A 22,944-nucleotide genomic window follows, 5' to 3' on the forward strand; every position below is an offset into this window, starting at 1 on the left:
TTTTACCAATAATGTTATAGTCCAGTAACCGTACAGTCTAAAGCTATTGCCAATATTCTGTTTCCAATTGCCTTACAATTTAATTACAAAATTACAATTTCAATACCCTGTTAGTTTTGTGGAATGAAATAGTCCGAAAGCTGGCTCTCATACTGATGTGGCTCTTAGACTAGCTGCTAAATGCTGAGCACTGCAGATGTCGCCACCGGCTTATTGCCAATCCCGTGTCATTTTGCCATTTCCTTTGTACTAAATTTCGTTCCGAACTTAAACCTCCCTTAAGGGTAGAGGTCCGTTCCCAACATTACATCTGACAGAATGTTTAAAGCCCCTTATCTGGCTTCAGTGGTAGAGCATTGTGCTTTGATTCAAGCAGCTAGTGTAATAGTACAATAGGGCTTCACTAAGGCTCGCGTTTGCAGCCAAGCACACCAGGCCACCCATTCTCTTCTCGCTAAGTGTGTTGGGTTCTTTAACGTGCCGAGGTTTGAAGCCTGTGGCTAGCACCTGAAGCTCGCCCATATCCCATACACGGGGCTTTATGTCACCATCCGAAAGGACAAGTGTAACTTGTAACTACCCCTAATCTGTAATCTGCGCCAGTGTATGAATGTGTTACTAGACATCACGTAGTATTGTCGTCTGGCTACACGAGTTGACTTACTGGGGGATCTACATACTGATAAAGATAATCCTTAGTTCTTTTAAGTCGCAGAAAAATACTTCTGTTTTGTCGACAACGGGGCAGCTTGGGCAGAATAACAAGGGCAAGGGCCGAAACAGGAGAAAAATATAAAGTAATGACGGAGGAATTTAAAAAAAGAAATGAAATAGACTGAACATGTTTGGAAAAATAAGGGAAAGCACGAAATGAAAAAAGATTGCACAAAATACTAATCTAGAAAAATGTGTACCAAGTTATGTTCTCCAACATGAATGCAGTCCTCCCTGGTTAGTTAATTGGTTTAACGACTTTGACCTTCCCGATTACTTGATTAGTTTTAAAAGAAACTTGACAAGTTGAGTGTTCAGATGTAACTGCTTATTGCTACAACCGTCTCACGGCAGCAAGACTAGAAACGTCAAGCGATTCTAATAAGCGTTTCTAAGGCTGCAGGTCACAAAATTCATATACGTGTCGTCAAACAAGTCCAGATCCACGTTGTAAATTTATTCCTATCTTTACGAGACCATCCTTTGAACTTGTATAAAGTTTCACAACTTTAAACCATGCGCATATGATGTTCATTTTGTCTCATTTCGGTCGTCGGTTTCTTGAAAAGGTCGTTTCGCATGAATAAGACGTCTGTTTGCGTTAAGGGCGACATACAGGACACGGCAAGTTTACACTCCTTACGAATGTTGACTCTGTAGGAGTATGTTGAGAGATGAAGGTTTTCAAAACACTACTTAGTTAAAATCACAAATCAGTGATCATGACTTTTAGATTGTCTTCCCCTGCCCCCCTCCCACTATGGGTCATTGGGCACAGTCTACACTACCACCTTACCACAACGTACCCCAAGTCAACACCATGATGATATAGAAGAAAATCAATCTTCAAAACTTTCTCTTTATGTGTGTGAAACGTTATTATCTATAGTGTATGTAGTGACAATTGGGGGGGGGGACATCTAAAATAGCAGAAAGGAGTGCTAGGGTCCGCGTTTATGTCTGAAAATGAACAAAGCTCCCCCTGTCCCAGGTTTATATTTGCGACCGAATGAATTTTTATCACATGAAACTAACCAGATCATTTGTCAACGTATATGTACATTTACTACCTAGTCTGGCCTTGACTTTGCAGTAATGCAACACAGACTTTCCTGCAATCTAAAAGGACTAAACATTTGCCCGGAACATACCGGGAAGTTTCGGAAACAGCGACAAGACGACAACTGTTTGCTTTGACATGCTTCCCCTCTAACGTGAGGGTCCGAATATACTATCACCGACGTTCCGACAGTCTTGGTCATTCCGGAAAGACAAATGATCAAATAAGCTACCTAAGACGTAATCCCATGCTACTGATTCAGTCATCTTTCTCTACATAACACCTTATATGATGTGGGGTTTTCAGACTTTTCGGACCATCGTGTTACAGATATTTGATACACCTAATTTTGTCTTTAGAAAATTAGTTATAAATAAATCGTTTTATTATGTTTGCAATACATTGCACATGGAATTCACCTATCCTGAATTCTACATTGCATATCTTCCTAGTTATAGTTACATTGGTACTTTTTCCTTAAAATTGTATGATATTAAACTAGCTTGGTATTTACACATTTGTGTGATTTTATTTTTTCAAAGATCACCCCGACCACACCCGTCATGCTTAAGACAAGCTTATCATTCCTAAACTGCAATTTTACCAGAAGATTTCCCACCCAAACACACAGACGTTTGGACAAGCCCCGCGCCTTGCTGGGATAAGAAGCATTGGAGCGAAGCCACGCAGATCCACAGTGCCAGCGTGGGCCAAACAGGGCTAATTTAGCGCCCGTGATTTTGACAGGTGGGTAGAATTAAACTTCTGTCGGTGATATGAGGCGTCCTAGCTGCTGGGGTTAACTCCACCCGCGACCTCTCGGCGAAGACAGACGATTGGGTTTCTGTCTGAACAAGTAATCCGGCCGCTACATCGTCGGGAGCGGGGCTTAAGTCAACCCAGACCGAGCGTTACATCCAGCAGGGGTCGAGGGTTCGAATCCCGCGACTATGCGAGATTTATCTGGCACACGCCCCGGGTAGTCTGGTTATGAGCTCTCACGCGTTTACAAGAAAATTATTCGATTATGGATTAGTTGGCTGTCAGTTCTGATTGAGCCATCTTCAGACGTGGAACATATCTTGACGTGGGGTTTGGTTATGATACTATGAATAGTAGCGTGTACAAAATATGAACGGGAATAAACTGTTTTTTTAAAGAAAAATATGATTTTTCTTTCTTAAGATTTTGGGGTCCATAGTGTTGCATAGAGTAATTATTTTGAATCAACTACAGATATACTTGTTTCATCTTTAACATGCATTGAACAAAGCCACCACAACCGGCAAAATGTTCTGTATTCTAAATTACCTCCATGAAAAATTAAGGTATTCTTTTAGCTCTCTGTGGGTTAGTTAAATGTGTACATAACCATGGATTAATCATACAAGTGATTTACGTAATCATTTATGCAGGTTATTAGATATTGATATTTATGCAGGTATGAGGTCTCCGAACTCTTTTTCTGTAGAATTGACAGCTAATACATCACCGAAACACATTCCGACTCTGGGGCAGTTGTATAGATACTAAGTACAATAGATAGTGTTGGGGTCCATGTATAACTCAAACTGAAATGTATGTGGACAGTCTGGCCTAATGGACTGTGGGCGGTACGTACCCTTAACCTTGGTAACGACCTCTAAAGTCATGTTGATGATATCGTTCCGCCTCCACGGGAGGATATAAAAATATACAAATTGGGAGCATTAACTACACGTTGATGAATTCAACATAATGGCTGGATTAGGTGTAAGCCGATATGTCCATATGGACAGAGACATATCATGATAAATCATTGACTTACTAAAATGGTCATCAAACACTTATTGAAAGCGAAGTTAGTATACTTTTCCAGACTAACGGTTCACGTAAGTTGCAGTCCCTATATCATATTCTAGGTCAACTTTCTTTTCATTTCATTCTTGTTGTGTTTTGACATACCTATATTCATTTGTACAATACAACTTTAGAGAAAAAAAAGACAGATACCACGGATTCGAATGATACATTAACATATGTGAAAGGAAAAAAAGGAAATCAAATGAATAAATAGATAAATGAAATAGATAAATAAATAGATAAATAGAAATAATAAATCACATTTTAAAAAACAAATCTCTGAGACTGATGGTCTGAGCATCAAATGATAACATATTTGTTTACAATGAACGATTATCTAAAATTGAAGAAAAAATGCTGACAGCTATAATGTATTCTGCCTTTTTACAAACGTTTTGTGAAATATTTGTATACCCCAAGCTAAGTTCCCAGCCGCAATCCCCCTTATTCAGCCCTACCCCGGATTTTTCCCTAATTAAACTAAACAGGTGGGATGGAGGTTAGTTGACAGAAGCACCAAAGCCTGTTCGTCTGTAAACACACAAGACGTTGAAATTAACAAAAGAGCTCTCTGTGTTTGTTTCGACGATTATTCTGGGACTCATATAGAAATAAATCATTTACCTACAAGTACAACAGAAAAACTCACGAATAAAAATTGCTGTAGATTGTAAATACAGCACAAAATTAGTAGCGCAAAATTGTGATAAAAGATGTTCTGCTAAATACGAATAGGAAAGCTAAATGTTGGGTCAAACAACATGCCTTCGCTTTTTCCCTTAAGTACACGGACGGAAGAATCACGGGCCTGTTAGCGTTGGCAAGGCGTGAGATCGTGCGATGTTACCCTTCAAGTTCCCTACACGCATTTGTCGCATACCCGGTAAAATTCCCGCCGGCCTGTGTCATCCCTTCTCCCGGGCGCCTGACCCGACCTGACCCCCATAGCCACCTGAGCCGCAGACGTCTCACACCAGAAAGAACTGAAAGGACGTCTGGAGAGTTGGGGGCATTTCACGACTAGATGGCCCACTTTGAAGGAACGGAGGGAGAATGTTAAGCATTTCGAACGGAGGTTTGAAACCCCGGGGGAGTCACTCTCAACGGAAGATTTCAGCCCTGATTTCAAACGTCATAATAACAGTATAAAATGATTGTTAATTACGTAGATGACAGATTGATAGCGTAATATAACAACTAGTCATTAGAAAAAAAAAGATAATGATAATCTGATATATTCATTTTTTTTCTTATGAATAAGTGGTGCAGTATAGCAATGTCGTCACATGAAAATGATAACTTTCCTCACCTGTTACCTCTTTGGCAATGTGCAGCTTGTGAAGAGAAACATGTTTAATATAAGACCACGAAAATTGTTATATGATTAATATTATGATTACATATAATCGATATTTTGTGTGGAGGAAGACGGGGATGGGTGGATGGAAAAGACGAGCGAATGGGAGGGGGGTAGCATGGGGAAATGACGAATATAAAACACTGAGACTGTGGACAATGATAGACTGGTGACGATGGGGTTTGTGTTAAGGTAAACGGGACGGGATAGTGAGGATTATACATACCATGAAGAATACAAGAGCTATCTACCAATGAAACATCTCAACCGTGGCATCTCCGGAACACGAGATATCAAAATCGGAAGTTCAACTGCACTTCCGCAGAAAGCCGTTGGGGGACCCAAAACCTAATCGTCTCTTCCTTTTGCCAACCCCTACCGACATACGAAATATGATAAAGATTTCTCGAATTCCACGACTTTTCGAATTATGACACACAGACAGACACACGCACCCGAAAACACAACCTTCTTGGCGAAGGTAATAACTAAGCCATTCATTGTAATGTACAAAATTAGGCTCTTCCAATTATGCGTTCAGCGTCGGTTCCCTTCAAACATGCCAGCCCCCCCCCCCCCCCCACCTTGCCCAAGCGGAAAAGGCCCCCACCCCCACCCATCCATTAACCAGGTGACGACTGAGTGGATAGGTGTTGCCTGATGAGGATCAAATTAACAACTCGCGATTGCATTCCGCAGATTCCAAACACAAACGTGAAATGTTGGTCCAAAAGAAAATAACGATACTTTCACTACTAGCCCACGGATTCTACCATTTCTAAAATTTTCTCTACCCACACAGTACAGTATTTGATCCAATTATCAAAAGGTTACTTCCTGTGTGGGTTACTGCTTATTTTGATACACAGACCACGTCTCTAGGTTGTCTTCGAGTTGAAAGTAATCTCCAAGCAGATATTGGGAGGCAATACGTTTGAGTCTGCCTCCGTTTAGGAAGGCCGTTTGTAACTGACACGGGCAGCTAGAAAAAAAATTAACGATTTTGCCGTCCAACATCTGCTTGGAGATTTGAATTGAAGAACCATGCATTTATTTTCTTGTTGGTGATATTGGAGGGATACATTAGATAACGATTTAACAATGTACCTAGAACATATAGAAAGGTAATCTAGTTTTGAATATCTTCTGAAAGTACTGTGTTCCCTGTAGCGTGTATATTGCAAAATTGGTGTCCTCTCGACATTTGAGACACCTTATTTTCTGCGGGTTTTAGAAGAGTGTTACGTCCACATGTGAGGTGCGCGTGGTGACTTGAGAACAGAGTTTGATCTAGACTTGGGGGTGGGGTATATTCGCTCAATCGGTTGACACTAACACTGCCCAGTTGTTTATACAAAGACAAGCCGTGTTGACAGGAGTTCCCAACGGGCTTCCTCTCACGACTGCTCTACCTCCCGTCCGGGCGGCCAGGGACCGCGCGGTCCCCCGTACAGAATCTACTTTCCCTGCCACAGACAAGCGTGTTGACCCCACACAGTCACCTATACCAAGTCGCATGGTGGTCCTGAGAGCTAACTATACACTCCTGTCAACTCTAACGTACGTCGGCAAACACCAGTGATCCTTAGACCCATCGCCTTCAAGACAGATTTTACTTTAAGACGTAATTAAACTTTCTCGCGTATTCCTCGCTATTAAAGCCTTCTAAGAAGAGCTCGGAAAAGTCCTGAAGGCCAAAACCCCAGGTACTGTAAAGGAGGAAATGTTCGCGATGGTTTTATGTTCGCGTTTTTCACCGTGACCTCTTCACCGCGAACTTAAAGCCATCGGAAACATTTCCTCTTTCACAGCAAAACCCTGCATTGCACTTTCAACCGCGAACTTAAAACCACCGCGAACACTCCATTACTCCCTACCGCAATATCAAATCCCCGCGAATATTTTCCAGTTTTACAGTATTCCAGAGGCTAGCAAGGGCCAACCGACGTAGCCCAGCAGTCTTAAATTTGAAAGCACACATCCTACTGTGTAACAGCATTGTCTCATGCATTATCAAATTCCCCGCTGACACTTTTCTATTAAAGAAAGACTCAGGATTTTCAGAGGCTTGCAAAGAGATACTAGTAAACCGACATAGCCTAGCAATATCTTATTTGAAAGGCATACATCGTACTCTCGGATTAAGAAATTGGACAAAAATGTACGTATGGACTGGACAAACTTGAAAAGAAAGGGGTGGAGCAAGAAGGGAGGATGGGTTTCGCGACAAAGCACACAAAAGACAAAACAGGGGGGGGGGACGAGACGAAGATAAGTTTATCTGCTGAGATGAGATGATCCGTTTCCACGGCTCAGACAAAGAGATTATCTTGTGGAGGCTTTTCTTTACCTTGAAGGTCCGGTGCAAAGTATGTTCCCGGGTTGGCATCCTCTGAAGTAGCGCTGAATGTACGACTCGTAGCCCTTAGGAGTCATACAGGACACTTGTTTGCTAACCGTGTACGGACAAAAGTTTTGTCTCAGCCTGTAGCGGTGGGAGTGAAAGTAGCGAGGGTTACAAACGCAGCCGATTCGAGATTACCCTTCAGACACTAATCTTCTTCTCCAGACTTTATCTATCTTAGACAATCATCCACCAGATTTTTGAACTTGAAAGTTCACTGTTAAGTTCAAATCCTTGCCTTGATGTTAAAGAAGTTTCCGGGATCACGCTTTCAACTTGTTTGACACAAGTGACCAACCGCGGCGGTATTTCGCCTTGTTCATTTTACATTGCCGCTGAGGAATTTAACGACATAGATTTAACAATTCTTATACGAGTTGTAGTCGACTAAAGTACATTTCTTATCTAAATGTCTCGTAAAACTTGAATGCACTTGAGCCTGCCGCTTCGCGATGTGCGAAGTGACGCTGACCGCTACCCGGCGCCAAAATAGCTGCAAGGCAATCGGACAAGATGATACAAGCCACCCAGGGAAACCCTATCAGTATTTTCCACATGATTACAGCTAATTTACCTTTCCTTAAATCTGTAAAATCTGACACACTGTGTTCTCCTTATGACTGCCCATTACAACCTGCTGTTACTAATAGAAACAATGTCTTCATTCAATTCGTTCTACTTTATCAAGTATGGAATAAGTTAAAACTCACCCCTGCGCGCTCGGGTATCCCTCCGTACCGTACATGTATGTAGAAGAAGCCGTCGTGATAAAACAGGCGATGCAGAAGAGAAACCGTAGCGCGGCCGCGCACTTGTTCTCGCGTGCCGACAGAGAATCCATCTCGGGGAGTAAGTTCTGTAGCGCCGCTCGCTCCGACTGGAAACTACCACAAAAGACGCCGACTCCGCAAAGTCCTCTCTACCGCTGAGGAAAAGTTCATACGATACTCCCCCGAGGATTCGCGAGTGCCAAGAGCTCCCCCTGCAACAACCGAAACACCTTTCACTCCACGAGACCCTTGTACACGGATAAAGTATTATTTCTGCCGTCTATATTTAGTCGAGGCGTGTTCCTGGCTGCCTTTTACAAACAGGAAACTTCCCGAGAGAGGCCCGAGTCTTGAGGAAACATGCAGGGAGGCTTCGGAAACAGCGCGCGCGACGGTGGCGAGAGATATGGAGGAGGCCGAGGGCTGGTCTGAGTCACTGTTTGCGTAAGGCAAACGTGGTACGATTTCCCCCTACTAGTGTGGGGGAGGGGTGGGGAAGACTGCCTACGATTTGTGCATCACTCCTCCCAAAATGAAGACGTTAATTAGCAACACATTGCGTCACTACCAGACGAGCTAGACAGGGGAAAGTGTCTGATTTCCTGTGTACATTAATCGTGATGTCTGTGTTCTAGGATGGCATCCATGTCACCATTCTATGCTGTACAAACAATTACGTTTTAAACACACACGATATCATGTATCACGGGCTTCTTTCCTCTTCTTCCCTTTTTTCAACTTTTCTTTTCTGCTGTGTCTGGCCCGAATTCTTTCGTCTCAAGGAGTTGTCCTTGCAAAATAGGCCTTTAAGGCGCTGAAATCTTATTTTAGGAATGCCTCCAATTAGTGGTGGCCACCGGCACAAAGGCTGTGTTTGAGCGGCTCTGGTCGGGGAGAGACGGGACGTGATGTGCATGCCGGCCGGTCGGGCACGAGTGAGCTCCCTCGGTTTGGAACGAGAGGTGAAGAAAGTCACCAAGAACCAATAAACCCGCCGTGTTACCAGAAGCCAGGGGGTGGATGGAAGGTCGCCGTTTTGATCTTGATTGAAAACTTTTCTTTTATCTTAGCCTTGAATATAACTGTGATACGGGATCATACAGCTTTCCTGTCAGCCCTGCTACGTCTAAAGAAGTCTCTTTCAGCTGTGGGATGAGTCTGAGTTGGGTTTAGGGATGCCAGACTAACACTGGACAGTATGCCCTAGCTGTCCAAAGTAAAGACGGCACCCTCAAAGAAGTCCGGGGGAAATCTTAAGAAAACAACCCTACTCCTTCGAGATTTAAGTTCATGAGCTTTTAATGACAGAAGGTTCTTGTAAACACAGTGCAGAGCTCGATTCCCAAGAGCCGGCCGGTACGCCTGTAGGGTCGTGTGGGGCTTCTCTACATTACAGTCAGGTGCACCGAACACCGGGTCAGGTGCATTCTGGACCAGACGGCCGCCATCTTGTTTGTTCTGTCCAAAATGGCGGCCAACGCCAGTGTCAGTGACCTCTCATGCCCACTTAACCACTGTCGTAGCCACCAAAAAGACCCCGGGTCACTTGACATGTTGAAACGATTCTGTAAAGAATGGGGAGGACGTTGTCGACAAGTTGGTGTTGTTTTAAGAGCTGACAGCTTTGAAAAACGAGGCCTGTCTGCTCCTTGACGCGTCTGGCATTTCCCCAACGCAATCTCGGTCCCATGACGGAGTTTGAAAAACAGAGCTTACTTGTAGCGACCGTGTGGCTGCTGTAACCAGCACGGGCTATTGAGACTGGGGACACACGTATCACATTCACAGACGGTGCGCTCTGTCTGTGATGAAGTGGGCGCATGCTGAAGTTTGTACAATGGTCAGCGGAAAAGGGGAAAGTGTGCGGATTTCACGGGAATGATCGCAAGGAATTCAGCAACACTATTGAAAAGTGCTAATAGCCTTAGCATTTTATATCTTACACTATACATTTTCTTAGTAGTGTTAGTTTTATATGTCACAATGACGTGTGTCTGGGTAAAATTCAAGATATAGGGATATTTCATTAAATGCATACAAAGTTACCTAAACTAGCCTTTCTAACAACACCTAGTGATTGTTTATTTTGACCAAAGTCTCTACACTTGATTTTAATTGTAATATCTCCGGAAGTCCAATCTTCTTTCAACCTGCAGCTGGTTACATGATAGAACCGGAGGTACCTATTAACTTTTCCTTAACAGATAAATTAATCAATTTAAGGTGCTTGTGTTTTCGTCTCGAGTTTGAACAGTGTTTATCTTTCAAGAACACTCTTACATCATAAGTTTGAAGCACTGACGTACCAGAAACGTAGCACCTGTTCGCTCATAATTTATAATCGTCAGACGAAACATTTGGAACTGACTTACACCTTTGTTTATCTTTCCATGCCTGTTTTCGCGTGCTAATGAGTACTTAACGTTGTAATCTGTCGTTTTAGCCCCCTCTGGAAGCCAAGAGTGTGCCTTGAGGGAACTCATGTGGGTGTAAGAATTGTTAGAGTCACTCTGACGGATTAGTTGGTGCGTGCCGCAATGATTGATGGGATTGTAACTCAGGACTCCGTGACATTTTCAAAAAGTAATTATAACGGCCAAAATGATTTACCTTCTCTGTCCCAATGGCCCAGTCTAGCAAATAAGAAGTCATTTAGGAGGAAATAAATGGGGGAAAAAACAGGGCAAAAAAACAATTTTTTATCAGATTTTTGAAGCAAAAAAATCCACCTGTCATGCGCAAAACTCGACTTCTCTAAAGAAAATGATCTGAAAGAAAAATAAGTAAAATGTTCAATCGTCGGTTCCTAAGGTAATCTCCAAGCAGATGTGAGGATCTGGCTCATGTTTTACGCGAATTTTCGCAATATTCAGTACGCCTTCACCTTACACTAGAAGGATGTACCAAATGTTGCAAAAACACGCCTAAAAACAATGAGTAGTCCGGATCCTTACATCTGCTCTGCTTGAAGACTGACCCAAGGTGGGCTCTACTGCGCATCTCCCCCCCCCCTCGTGAAAACAGGTTCGCCCGTAAAAAAGAAAAGAAAGGAAACCTAGCGGTGTTCCAAACGCACTAGTTGTCTATCTCAATGGTAGAACCCATACCCAACGACATGTGTTATACAACAGTCTCGAGAGATGCGCCTGTGTTTGCTTTCAACAGACGTCCTTTGCTAATGGGACGTGCCACCGGCATGGCGACCTTTCGTCTGAAGAAGCCGCTCTTCTCTCACGAGACAAATGGAACTCTCCAATCTACATCCTTCTCTGTAGCAGCATCCTTGGTTTGACAGAAAATATTTCACATGATTGACTGACTGAATGACTGGCTGAATGACTGAATGAATGAATGACTGGATGGATGGATGGATGAATAAATGAAAGTAGAAAAATTAATTGATTGATTGGTTGACGAATTGATTGACGGATTGATTGATTGATCAATTGATTGATTGATTAATTAATTAATTGATTGATTAATTGATTAATTGATTGATGATCTAACGAATGAATGAATGAATGAATGAATGAATGAATGAATGGATGGATGGATGGATGGATGGATGGATGGATGGATGGATGGATGGATGGATGAACTTTGTTTGCGACAGTTGTATAAGACGTAGTTTGCAACAATTCAAAGAATAGCCTAGACAATTCTGGATGTAGCAAGAAATATGTTCGCACGAAAAGCCGATTGCGAGTGGCTTTTTCCAGATTACAAAAAGTTCAGAGGGACTTTTAGTCCTTGAAGACGCCGCGTGCTTCTTGCATAGCTTTTCTAACGTGCTTTTAGTCACGACAAGGCGGGTGTTAAAGTAATACCGAGGTAACAGATGACTACTTAGTAATGTATAATTTGCTGACTTTGGCGTCTGTCCAGCGGTCCCGGCGTTTTCCTGTAGATTGCCTGACGGCAGTTGCGGCGCCACAGTTATCCGATCCATTGTCCTGGCTCATGTAAAACGACCATGCGAGCATGGAACAACTTCCTGTAACAAAACCGTACGTCCTTTTCAATTACAAACGGTCATAATTCAAACCCTGTATTATTCACCTTGACATTTCACACGATCATGATGGTTCTTGTCAAGGATTCCAAAAGGTTGCCAAAACAGATGTTTCCGTTGATATTTCAGGGTTTTTTTTCGAGTTAATAACTTTGGGCTTGAAGGCATTCATAGAAGCATAGCGAAACTGGATATTACAATGTAACTGCATTTAAGTTCCAGGAGATTTACTTTCGCGGTAGGTAGAACATGAGTGTTCGTGGTGGTTTTAATTTTGCGTTGAAGAGGCGCCAGCGAAAACCGCGAAATTTCTACAATTACAGTCACTGTAGCTCTGCAACCTAGAAGGGCTGGGTATGGAGGGGAGAGAAAAAAAATACAATCACTGTGATTGGTTGGATTTATTGAGACCTTTATGAGCAATCAATAAAGTAGGGTCGCATCCATACGATTGAATTACGTAATTGATTTTATGCAACAGGTTCTTGCCAGTAAAAAGTACAGTGAATGAAATCATTCATATAAGGTGTTTTCCCCGCCGTCTTCTCTCTTTTTCCTTTACCTAGACTTAACATGAACTTGAACTTGAAGACATCATGATTCATGACATTGAGAAGACGTTGTCCGGTCAAAAGTCGGGTTGCCCTTTAAGATGTTTATACTGCATTTCTTCCTGCCTCTATATACGTCTACAGTTTCGTGCCAGCCTTCTTAACCGTGACGTTAAGCACGCCTAGACCCGCCTACAATACCCCTGTCTAAGCGTCATGAACTTGATAGAGCAGTGCCGTTACAAGAGTGTATGGTCCTATAACGACAGAAATATCACCCAGGTTGCCTTTTGGGAGGTCCTGGTACGTTTTCCGTGACCGGAACTACCCGCAAAACCTCGAAAATGTTTAGGGAACTCGATCGGTTCGCAAGTATGCCGTATCGCCTGAAGCCATAACGTTATCAACCCTGTTTGATACCACAGGAACGCACTGTGTGGTGTGTCATTATGTGACATTATGACGTGCCATGTAAACATTTTAGTGGTATGTTATCGAGGGACAAAACCTCATCGAATATTAATGTCCTCATTGGAAATTGTGTATAGCTGCAAAGATCTCTTTGCGTGTTTTTTTAATGAAAAGGCTTCATTTCTTTTAATTATATTACTTTTGAATATATATGTAACATGCAAAATTGCCTCGCTTTCTCGCCGTTCGTCCAGAAAAGGATAAACATGTGCAATAGAGAAAAATGAAGAAAAGACAAAAGAGGAGAAAACCCCTATGTGTTTGGACTGTACAATCCTTGGTACAATTAAGTCAAAATATAGTCCTTGTACATTTACTTCGCTGATTGATTAAAGCTCCGATTCTCGAGTCCACTTACGTACAGAGCCTCGTGCGTGCACGTATTCTTTCAACATGATACTCAAACCACGTCCAAGGACTATGTGAAGCTAATAAATCTCTCGACAAACCTATGATTCATGTGTTTACTATTATAAGTCATTCCTTTCAAACCTGGACGTGACGCGACCCTATTCAACTCATCCATTAGATTGTCAAACTCTCTCTCCATATTATATTTATACGATATGGCTTCAATGATAAGGAAAAGGGACTGACTAGGCTTTTCATTTCGTTGACGTCATATAAATCCTGATTACCTGAATCCTCCGGCGGCCATGTTGGAGTACAGCCGCAGCTGTTGCGGCGTGTATAACAGTAAAGCCCCGGTCACACTAAACTCACGTCGTACCTACGATGCACGTACGATGCATTTCCCGTACAACGCAGGTAAATCGCAGGTAAATCGCAGGTAAATCGTAGGTAAAATCAGCTATCGCAGAGCGTCGGGTGATGTTCAAAATTTTCCGGCGTCGTGCGATTTGTCACGTGTCGCTCATCTCATATGTGTGCACGTTTCATCTGACCTTTGCAAGATGGTGATGCCACCAGAAAGAATCAGGCTGGTGTGACTGCAGATACAGCTAAATAAAGTACAGGGAAGGCAAGCTGTAATTTTGGCAGCCCTCATCAGGGTTCTGCAAGAAAGACAGAATGCGAGAAGGCGACGGAGGTGGTGGGTGAGGCCGTGGATCCAGCGGCGGACCTTACTAGGCCAATACGACACACTTTTGATTGAGTTGGCTCGAGAGTGTGGTGGGGACTACTTCAGAAACCAAAAGCAGTCGAGCGCATAGTGAGCGCTGCTATATGTTTGCATAATCTCATGAGAGAAAGGTACCCAGGCTTACAAAACAGAGACTTGGGGCCAGGGGGGCAAGTTGTCCCTGGGGCATGGAGGCAGGCCGGGATGTTTGGATGAGATGCGAAATGAGCGGGGGGGGGAAATGTGGCAAACATAGAGGGAAAACAGCTAAGAGTCTATCTGAAACAGTACTACAATAAACCTGTGGGTTCGTTGCCATGGCAGCACCATATGATATAGGCCGATTTGCATGTATAGATATGTGCGCTGATGATGGCTTCAGTTGTTTTTAGTTTATGACAACAGAGACGCATAAGCATAAAGATATGTCTTCTAGTAACTTTATTTTTCACAAGATATGTTAATGAAATAATCTTTACAAATCACCCTTTCACATCCGGGGCAAACTGGCTTGGACAAAATAACGTTTTGTTGCATCGCATCCTTATTCTTTTAATGTATTAGAACGCCTCCTTATTCAGTTTTGTTTTCGAATTTATAAAAAAAGTTACAGTAATTTCTCAAATCTCAAATCTTTCTCAACTCTTTATTTGTTTGAAACAACCTCACAGAAGTACATATAATTCGTACAGATACATGCACTTCTGAATTGCGTTGATCTTACATGATAACACACCTATGTACACAATATTGCCTTAAACAACCACTCAGAAGTAAAGACATAAAACGAGGGTGAAACGAAAACATTCCAACTGATCATGGAGCACAACATTTCTTTATGGTTTGATACATATCTTCAGTGGGATGTACTGATATATGGATTTCTCTGAAAGTGAAGTGCATGTGACAGCAATTAGCTACAAAATGAAAGTTTCAGTCTTTTTAGTATCTTTCTTTCGTTAAGAGATACAGGATGACATGTTTAAAACATAAAGCAATCGTTGATACCAATAAAAAAAATCAGTTCTGGTCGTCCTGCTGGTTGTGCTGCTGTTCCCGGGCGTCTGCCAGCTTCAGATAGCCGTGACACCAGAGTATAGCATACAGACGTCACGCCATAAGTCCTTGGGTAGGTTCTTCAGGGAATGAGGTCTGATCTAATTATGAACCCACGTGTGTATAGCCATGAAACAATATCGTATGCATCACCTGTGCGCGATACTCGATCTGACACGTGGAAAATCGTAGCCTTGAAAGCAGGCTCTTCAGCGGTCGCGCTGTACACCAGTTGCCACTGTGCTCTGGTGGCTGCACGTCTCAACAACATCGACAATATCAGGGAAAACTGAAACCATCAGAACACGGTCGAAATGTATACATTTTTCATCTCATTGGTATAAAAAGAAGGCCGTAGTGAAGTCTGTATTGGGGGCAATAAAAATCGTACGGCGACGGAAGCAAAATTTTGAACATGTTCAAAATCATCTTTAGCTGTATTTTCCGGCGTAGGACGCTCGCCGATGGCTACTTTTACGTGCGATTTACCTGCGATTTACCTGCGATTGACCTAGGTACACTCAAAAAACCCATCGTACGATGTACCTACGTTTTATGTGACCACCACTTTGTATGTGTTAACTATTGCACCCGGTTTTTCCCAAACGTACGACGTACGGCGCTGTCATGACGGAAGAAACCCCATCGCAGGTACGACGTGAGTTTAGTGTGACCATAGCTTAACAGACGCACAATGTACTCCAACATGGCGCAAATGACGTCACATGGAAAGTACGTATTTTCAGGGTATCGGCCTTTGTCGTTATCAGAGAGAAAAGCATGTTAACTCAACTTTGATTTTTGAATCCTCGCATTGGGAAAGACCTACATGCCTAATACCGCAAGTTGTCCCCTTTCCTTCGAAAGTTTTGGGGAGGATATACCAATTTGTTCTTTCTCTGGGTTTTGTTTACGTCTTGAAGACGAGCCAAAGCCCCGTCTTACAGTTGACGACAGACCACATACCACGGCAGATGAAATCTTAAAGATTGAAACTCTTCTAGCTTTACATCTATAACCTTCCTTGCAAGAGTCAAGTGAACTTTGTACCAATATTTCGACAAAAACTGTCAGCTGTGTTTTCTAAAGGGAAATATTGACGACTTTATACCGCAACTGATCGGTTCGACTGAACTTAAATGTTTCCATTGACTAAACCAAAGGAGCAAGAGGGGGTACTCAACCCATGTGATGCATAATGAGAATGATGCAAACCTTATTATAAGTATGGTTTCAATCAATCGATCGATCAACCGATCAATCGATCAATCGATCAATCATCTTTATTTAGACTGGAAAAATGCCCTGTTGGCCTTAGCCGTTCGGCCAGAGGTCCAAGGGTTCGGAACTTCCAATGGGAATAATCACTGAAGATCCAAGTCAATTTTTGCTCAAAGCAAGAGGGAAATTTTGCAAATTGATGAACAGCTATGTACAGACTGCACTCACACACTGTCAAATCCAAACTCAATGTCAAATCACCAAACTAATATATTTTGGGGAATTCAGAAGTCTGAAGAAACAGAACACTTACTTCTGGAATCGAATTCTCCTAGGATCTGACATTAAGATAAAGACGGGGAATATCTGACTTAGTCCTAGATTATTAGATATGATATTGTATATATCAACAATTTGGCAGATGGTCTCTTTTCATTTCGTCTAAGAGCCTTAGAAAAGATATATAGAATTTAAGAAACATTAAGAAATATACGCTCTCCCTTCGTTTTGACTTTTGGTACGCAATTCAGCAAGGGTTGAATTCGATCTGCTTGCTAGCAAATTCGTGTTAAAAGAATTAGCGTATTTGGCACAGACACATTAGCCGTATAACGACTACTTTGGCAAAGTTTCAAACGTAAAGTCGGCCCTCCTCGAGACGTTACAGATGCCGTCTGAATGTGAAGACTCAGGGTAGAAGACACGAGTTTTTGTTTATGGGTTACTTTACTGTCTAAACGACTTTGACGTACAGAGAGCAGACTATGGTGGTATGGTGGCCTTGGGTCGGATTTTTTTACTTTTAATCTAAAGGTTTGGGGTTCGAATCCCTGGTAGGTCCTGATGTTGTGCCGCCAGGAAAGCTGCTGATACTTGTGTCATCACTTACTTTATTAACTAAGGTGAAAATTAGCAACTATCTTTGGTTAGGGACGTTAAGTGTTTGAGGAGAGCCACATCTCGAGCACGTTAAAGAACCCGACAAGACTTATCGATAGGAGTAAGGGTCCTTTCTAGTGTGTGTGTGTGTGTGTGTGTGTGTGTGTGTGTGTGTGTGTGTGTGTGTGTGTGTGTATCAAACCTATGAATTTGTCTTACATAACTTGTACTTAAAGGCAACGTACCTATTATGCAAAACAAACAAACACCAAATATCATGAGTGAGCGCCATTAACGCACTTTCCAAGAACAAGCATTTACTTAACAATCCTTGAAACCGGCTACAGTTTTCGGTCTGCTTCTAAAGTTAAGGAAGATTTCGTGGAAGGCTTAAGGAAGACAGAACCTGTGCTGTCCTTTTATCCGGATATCAAACTATTAGGCTAATTTCCAGACTATACAGTTTACAAATCCAAACTCCGAAGGGCAGAGCCTTATCCCACTGACCTAGTTTGAACATGGCAAGGTCCCGTTTTTGGTTTGGTTTATTAACAGAACCGATCTCAAGTTGAACGGTTCTTTTCTTTCGACAGTTCTCCAGATTTTTCTCGTTAGCAAGAGTAAGGTTTTGGCCGGACATCAACAATTTCGGCAACAGTAAGGGGGAACTTACTTGATAGAAGATTAATTCACATTTTTGGCAAGTGGAGAAAAAATTCCACGAGCATAATTTACGGTGTTTTGATAGTAGAACCTCAACATTCAAGAGTAGAGTGTTTCTGCGAGAATCCGACCTATAATCGCTGACTAGAATGTTACCAGTGTGCTGAATATTTGCCGTTAAAGATACCGTTCTGATATCAGAAAGTTATGATCACATTACAAGTCAATAATGTAATGCAATAGATTAAATAAACTGTAGCGAGGAAAAAGTCACAATGTAGAAAAGTCATCAGAAGTCATTAGAAGATATGTTCAACGTTTCGTGTAAGAGCTAGCTGGAAAAGTGAGTTCTTTGCCCGCTGGTGTGTAGATGTGTATCATGAGGTGTAACCTGGTCGCCAGTCTCTCCTTGGGCCACGCTTAGCCTGGTTTCCAAACCTACTTGCATAGCTCCCAAGTCTATTCTGTCCTCTCCGCAAATGTTGGATACCAGGCTGCTACAGACTGGGTTTCCTCGGCCACTGTAAGCTTTAATCCCAGCCTGGACAACTTAGCCCACGCGGTGGTGATTTTTTGCCTTCATTAAAAACGATAAACAGCCCTATTGACCTTCGTCGAGGGGGTTGTTAAGGGGGGTTGAGGCAAATTTTCCTCGAGGCATGTATGATGTTTGTCCCGAAGTTGAGGGCCTGGCCTTTCTAAGCCCTCACAAAAGTCTGGCTTCCAGGTTACAGCCGAGGTGTCAAACACCTTACCCCTCTCCTCTATATGATATCCGCTGCCAATGTTACCGCCTGCCGGGTGGCCTGTTCTCTGAGACAGCTTTCTGACAGACAAATATCGTCTGTTCCGTGTTTACCTGCTGAATGGTGCTATTCCGCCCGATGATAGACCACATTTCGACCAGACCTGACAAGCACCAGAAATCAGGTTAATCCTTTTCCCACCATAATTGATATAACCGCATCTTGGAGCCAACGCATCCAAACTTGTATGTAACGTTATGCTAGCGCTGTTAGTTGTAACGTTAAATCAATCAATCAATCTATTTTATTCTAGCTAGTGCTAAAACACGTTATTCAGTTCGCAAGTCATTTCTACACCATATGGTGTATACGGCGGCGCCTATCTCTGTTTCTATTCATTTCTGGCCCTCAGTGGGCCACATAACTTTTGTAAAACAAGTGAGATGTTCTTTGAGGTGGGGATGGGGGGCGTGGCAATAAGACCAAGGGCATATTCATTTTGCTTTACACCCCGGTGGCTGACCTGAAAACAGTTTTCTTTCTTCTTCTTTTTCTTCATTTCTATTCATCCATATATCTAAGACGTTCCTGAGGAATAAATCGCCCTTCTTCACTTTTCAGCCTTTTCGTCAGGTCCCCTCTTTTCTGTAATGTACGGTAGTCTTGCGGTAAACTGGCTATCTCACAGAGTTGTCAGTACATCGTTTGCGCGCCAAACGAGTCGGACATAATTAGGACAGATGAACATGTGACACCACGTCCCCACAGAGCAGACAATTTGTAACAGACGACGGACGGGCGGGCTTCTGCTGAGCGTACCACGGTCCCACTCCTCACAAATCACGGCGTATCGTGCGACTGGTGTCAACAGAGTTCCTGACCCAAATTTCACAGATTAACTCAAGCACCGTCCTTCCGTGTGTAAGACGAGGCGTAGGAGATGTCTGGAAGGACGGTTAACTTAATTGGATTAGCGTGGAGAGTTGTGAGTGGCTGCCAACAGATAGTTGTTACTTTCCGTGCCTTTTGTCGACTTGACCCTTCGCGGCGGCTACCTTGTTCCCCGTGTTGGGCTGGACCCCGGACGTGATTCCAATCACGATCTCTCTAATCAGGGTCGGTGGAGGTGCAGGCAGTCGTCCGAGTTAGGGATAAATCTTACCCCTAGTTAGTTTTCAATAAAAACACGCCGATGACTTGTTGGCTAGAGCTTACATAAACAAACCGTTCCCAGACGCATCAGACGATGCCATTTTGTTTAAGGACTGGAGACATATATTTCGCTCTGGTTCAAGTATGCTGACCTTGCGTTCATGATTCCAGTCTTAAAGATAACATCTTAATTCGAACAATACAATTCGTTGTTTACTTATAAAATCTATATTTAATGTATGTGTAGCACAGTGTCTTCGAATTCCCTGCTTGCTTTCTTCACATTTTCAGCTTTTATTTTCTATTTCTTAGTCATTCAGACATTAGATCACTATATATACTAACTTGACTTAACTCTCAATTCCCTGGAAAATTCCAGGATGCAGGATTCATTCGCCAAGATATACTTCCGTATGACCTAGAATCTTAGCGGAGATGTCTCCCTTTCCTTCCAGTGGACTACGGCATCGGTGGGAAATGTTGAAACAAGTTAAGGTGCCAAAACGGAGGGCGGTTGGGTCAACAGGGGTTTGCTTTTCTCCGTTTGAAAGGAAAACCATTCGAGTGGGAAACAAATAAACGAACGTTCCTTGTGTCAAGCACTCCCCGGGGGAGCGTGAAATAAGGCCAAGCGCAACAGTTAGCTGGACTTCGTTTACAGCATCAGACGGGGATGGCATATAACATTAACAGTCTATCTGTCTGTCTATCTCTCTCTCTATATCTATCTATCTATCTATCTATCTATCTATCTATCTATCTATCTATCTATCTATCTATCTATCTATCTATCTATCTATCTATCTATCAGTCTATCGATAATTTGTCTATCTAAAGTATCTCTTCATCTATTCGCCGAAGCATCTATCTACATGCAAGTATTTATATATAACCCACCTATCTATCTATCTAATAATAGCATTTATCTATCGATCGATCTACAGATCGATCTATGATTTGTCAATCAAAACTATCTATCTAAAATTTCTCTATCCATTTATGTATCTATATCTGCATGTATATATAAAGATATCATTTATATGTACGAAATATATATCTCCATCAATCTGCCCATACATACAAATATCATTCCATCTAACCATTCATTCATTCATCTTTCTATTCATCTACGTGTATCCATCTAGCCATCTATCCTTTCATACAGATATGAATACATCTATTCACTCACCCACCCACCCATCTATCCATCTATCCATCCGTCTTTTGTGGATAGACGGGTAGATAGATTCTTGTAGATAGATACCAATGTAAATCGACGTATAGACTACACTATAGAGACAAACTACCACTACATGCTGCAGTACTGTAGATTAATGCTAGGATACGCTTTTGATAAATGCCGTCCATTCATCGTGGGATGTTATGATCGGTGAGTCTAAACTCTAAAGTCGAAGCAATGGCAAGTCAGTCCTGCTTGTTTGTGAGACAAAAGTAACAATCCAACATTGACGTTTTCTGACTACTGGGCTTCAGTGACAGTCTTCTATTCGTTTTGCCCAAACATCTGTAGGCACGGTACCAAGGGAGGGGGGGGGACCTCTTTACAAAAATGGTGTTGCTATCCTTGAACTTGCCGATTGTCCGCAGATACCGGGGTGGCTGGCTGTCCGAGGATGGGACTACTGTTAATGCATTTAAGTTCGCGTGGTTTTAATTTCACGCTAAGGAGAAAATGGAGTGTCCGCGCGGTGATTTTAAGTTTGCAGCAGCGCTATAATCACAGACTGCTACAGTATTGGACAAAAATGTCCGCGTTGGTTTTAAGTTCTCGGTGAAACGGTAGCCGCGAAAATCGCGAACATAAAACCGCCGCGAACCTTTCTGCATTTACAGTATGTGAGGGTGAAGGCTGTCCGAGAAGCCCAGCAGTCAGAAAATATTACAATCCTCCACCCAACATCTGCTTGACATTATAGGAGGGGACGGGAAAGCCACTCTAGCGACTAGATAACTATGCAGAGTAATTCACGAAACGTCTTCTTCATTAGGAGAAGTTGTGCCCAATTTGTCACACGTCGACAACGCTTTGAACCTGAACTTCAGAGCCCTGGCATCAAATAAGTGTTTTCGCTGCCTTTCACAGACGGTTAAGTCCACGCGAGGAGAGTTCCCCAGAATGGCACGGTGGTTAATCCCCCTGATTCATCATCTAGGAAGAGTACGGATAGCAGTTCTCTCATCAGAGCCTGTACCTCTAGTGAGCTGTACATGTATCCCAACATATACATCAGGCGTCCCCGCGTGTGTTCTCTGACTGCAAAGCGGTAAAGCGGTCGGCTGAGGACGAAGCATGACGCTCTTTCGTTAGCTAGTAGAGCAATGTAGCTTCGCTACGGCTCACGTATATTTAGCCAAGCAGATCGGGGGTCACCCCTATTCTTCTCGATAATGGTTCTTTTACGTGCAGAGGTTTGACGTTTGAGGCTTCACCTGAAGCTCCCTCATACACGGAGCCGTCGGCGTTACTTCTCCGACTGTACGCTTTTGAAGCATCTAAGAATGGCGTGGTGCATTAGATCTTGTCTGGATTTCCAATACGTGAAGATATTTTGTACAACATCAATAAAGATGTCGCAAGAGAGATATTGGCCCTAAACTTTTTCAACGGTTCGCTGAGTAACCAATGACTGTATATGCGTCAGATGCATCCAGACGTATATTACCACACACTGCTGACTCAATATAACGCGCCTGACGGATTTCTTATCGCTGTGGATGTGTCCTGACAGAAGGGTGGAATCCGTGGGATGAATCACGATGTTACGCCCACTGTTTCCCCGGCGGGTGCATCTATATCTACGTACTGTAAATACAGTTAAGTTTTAATTTCGCGATAGGGAGAAAATTGAGTGTTCGCGGTGGGTTTTTTTAAGTTCGCGTTTGAGACAATAGTAGACCAGAGGGTAGGAGGGCAAAAAATGTGGTTTTAAGTTCCCGCCGA

The 22,944-nt window shown here is 42.7% G+C and overlaps 1 protein-coding gene across 3 annotated transcripts in view; it reads right to left on the minus strand.

Moving 5' to 3' along the window:
• LOC136445611 (collagen alpha-2(IX) chain-like) overlaps positions 1-8,674 on the minus strand; it is a 31,075-nt gene extending 22,401 nt beyond the window's left edge. Inside the window, exons 1-2 of one of the 3 annotated variants that reach the window (XM_066443715.1) lie at positions 8,088-8,674; positions 7,324-7,458 (exon numbers count right to left, since the gene is read on the minus strand). In XM_066443715.1, the coding sequence (XP_066299812.1) occupies positions 7,324-7,458; positions 8,088-8,218 (266 nt within the window). In that variant the 5' untranslated portion in view covers positions 8,219-8,674. The remainder of the gene's footprint in view (positions 1-7,323; positions 7,459-8,087) is intronic. The other 2 variants (XM_066443733.1, XM_066443724.1) reach the window with 2 other exon arrangements.
• Between the last annotated feature and the right edge of the window lie 14,270 nt (positions 8,675-22,944).

Source organism: Branchiostoma lanceolatum, chromosome 1 (genome assembly GCF_035083965.1).
Source record: "Branchiostoma lanceolatum isolate klBraLanc5 chromosome 1, klBraLanc5.hap2, whole genome shotgun sequence".
NCBI lineage: Eukaryota > Metazoa > Chordata > Leptocardii > Amphioxiformes > Branchiostomatidae > Branchiostoma > Branchiostoma lanceolatum.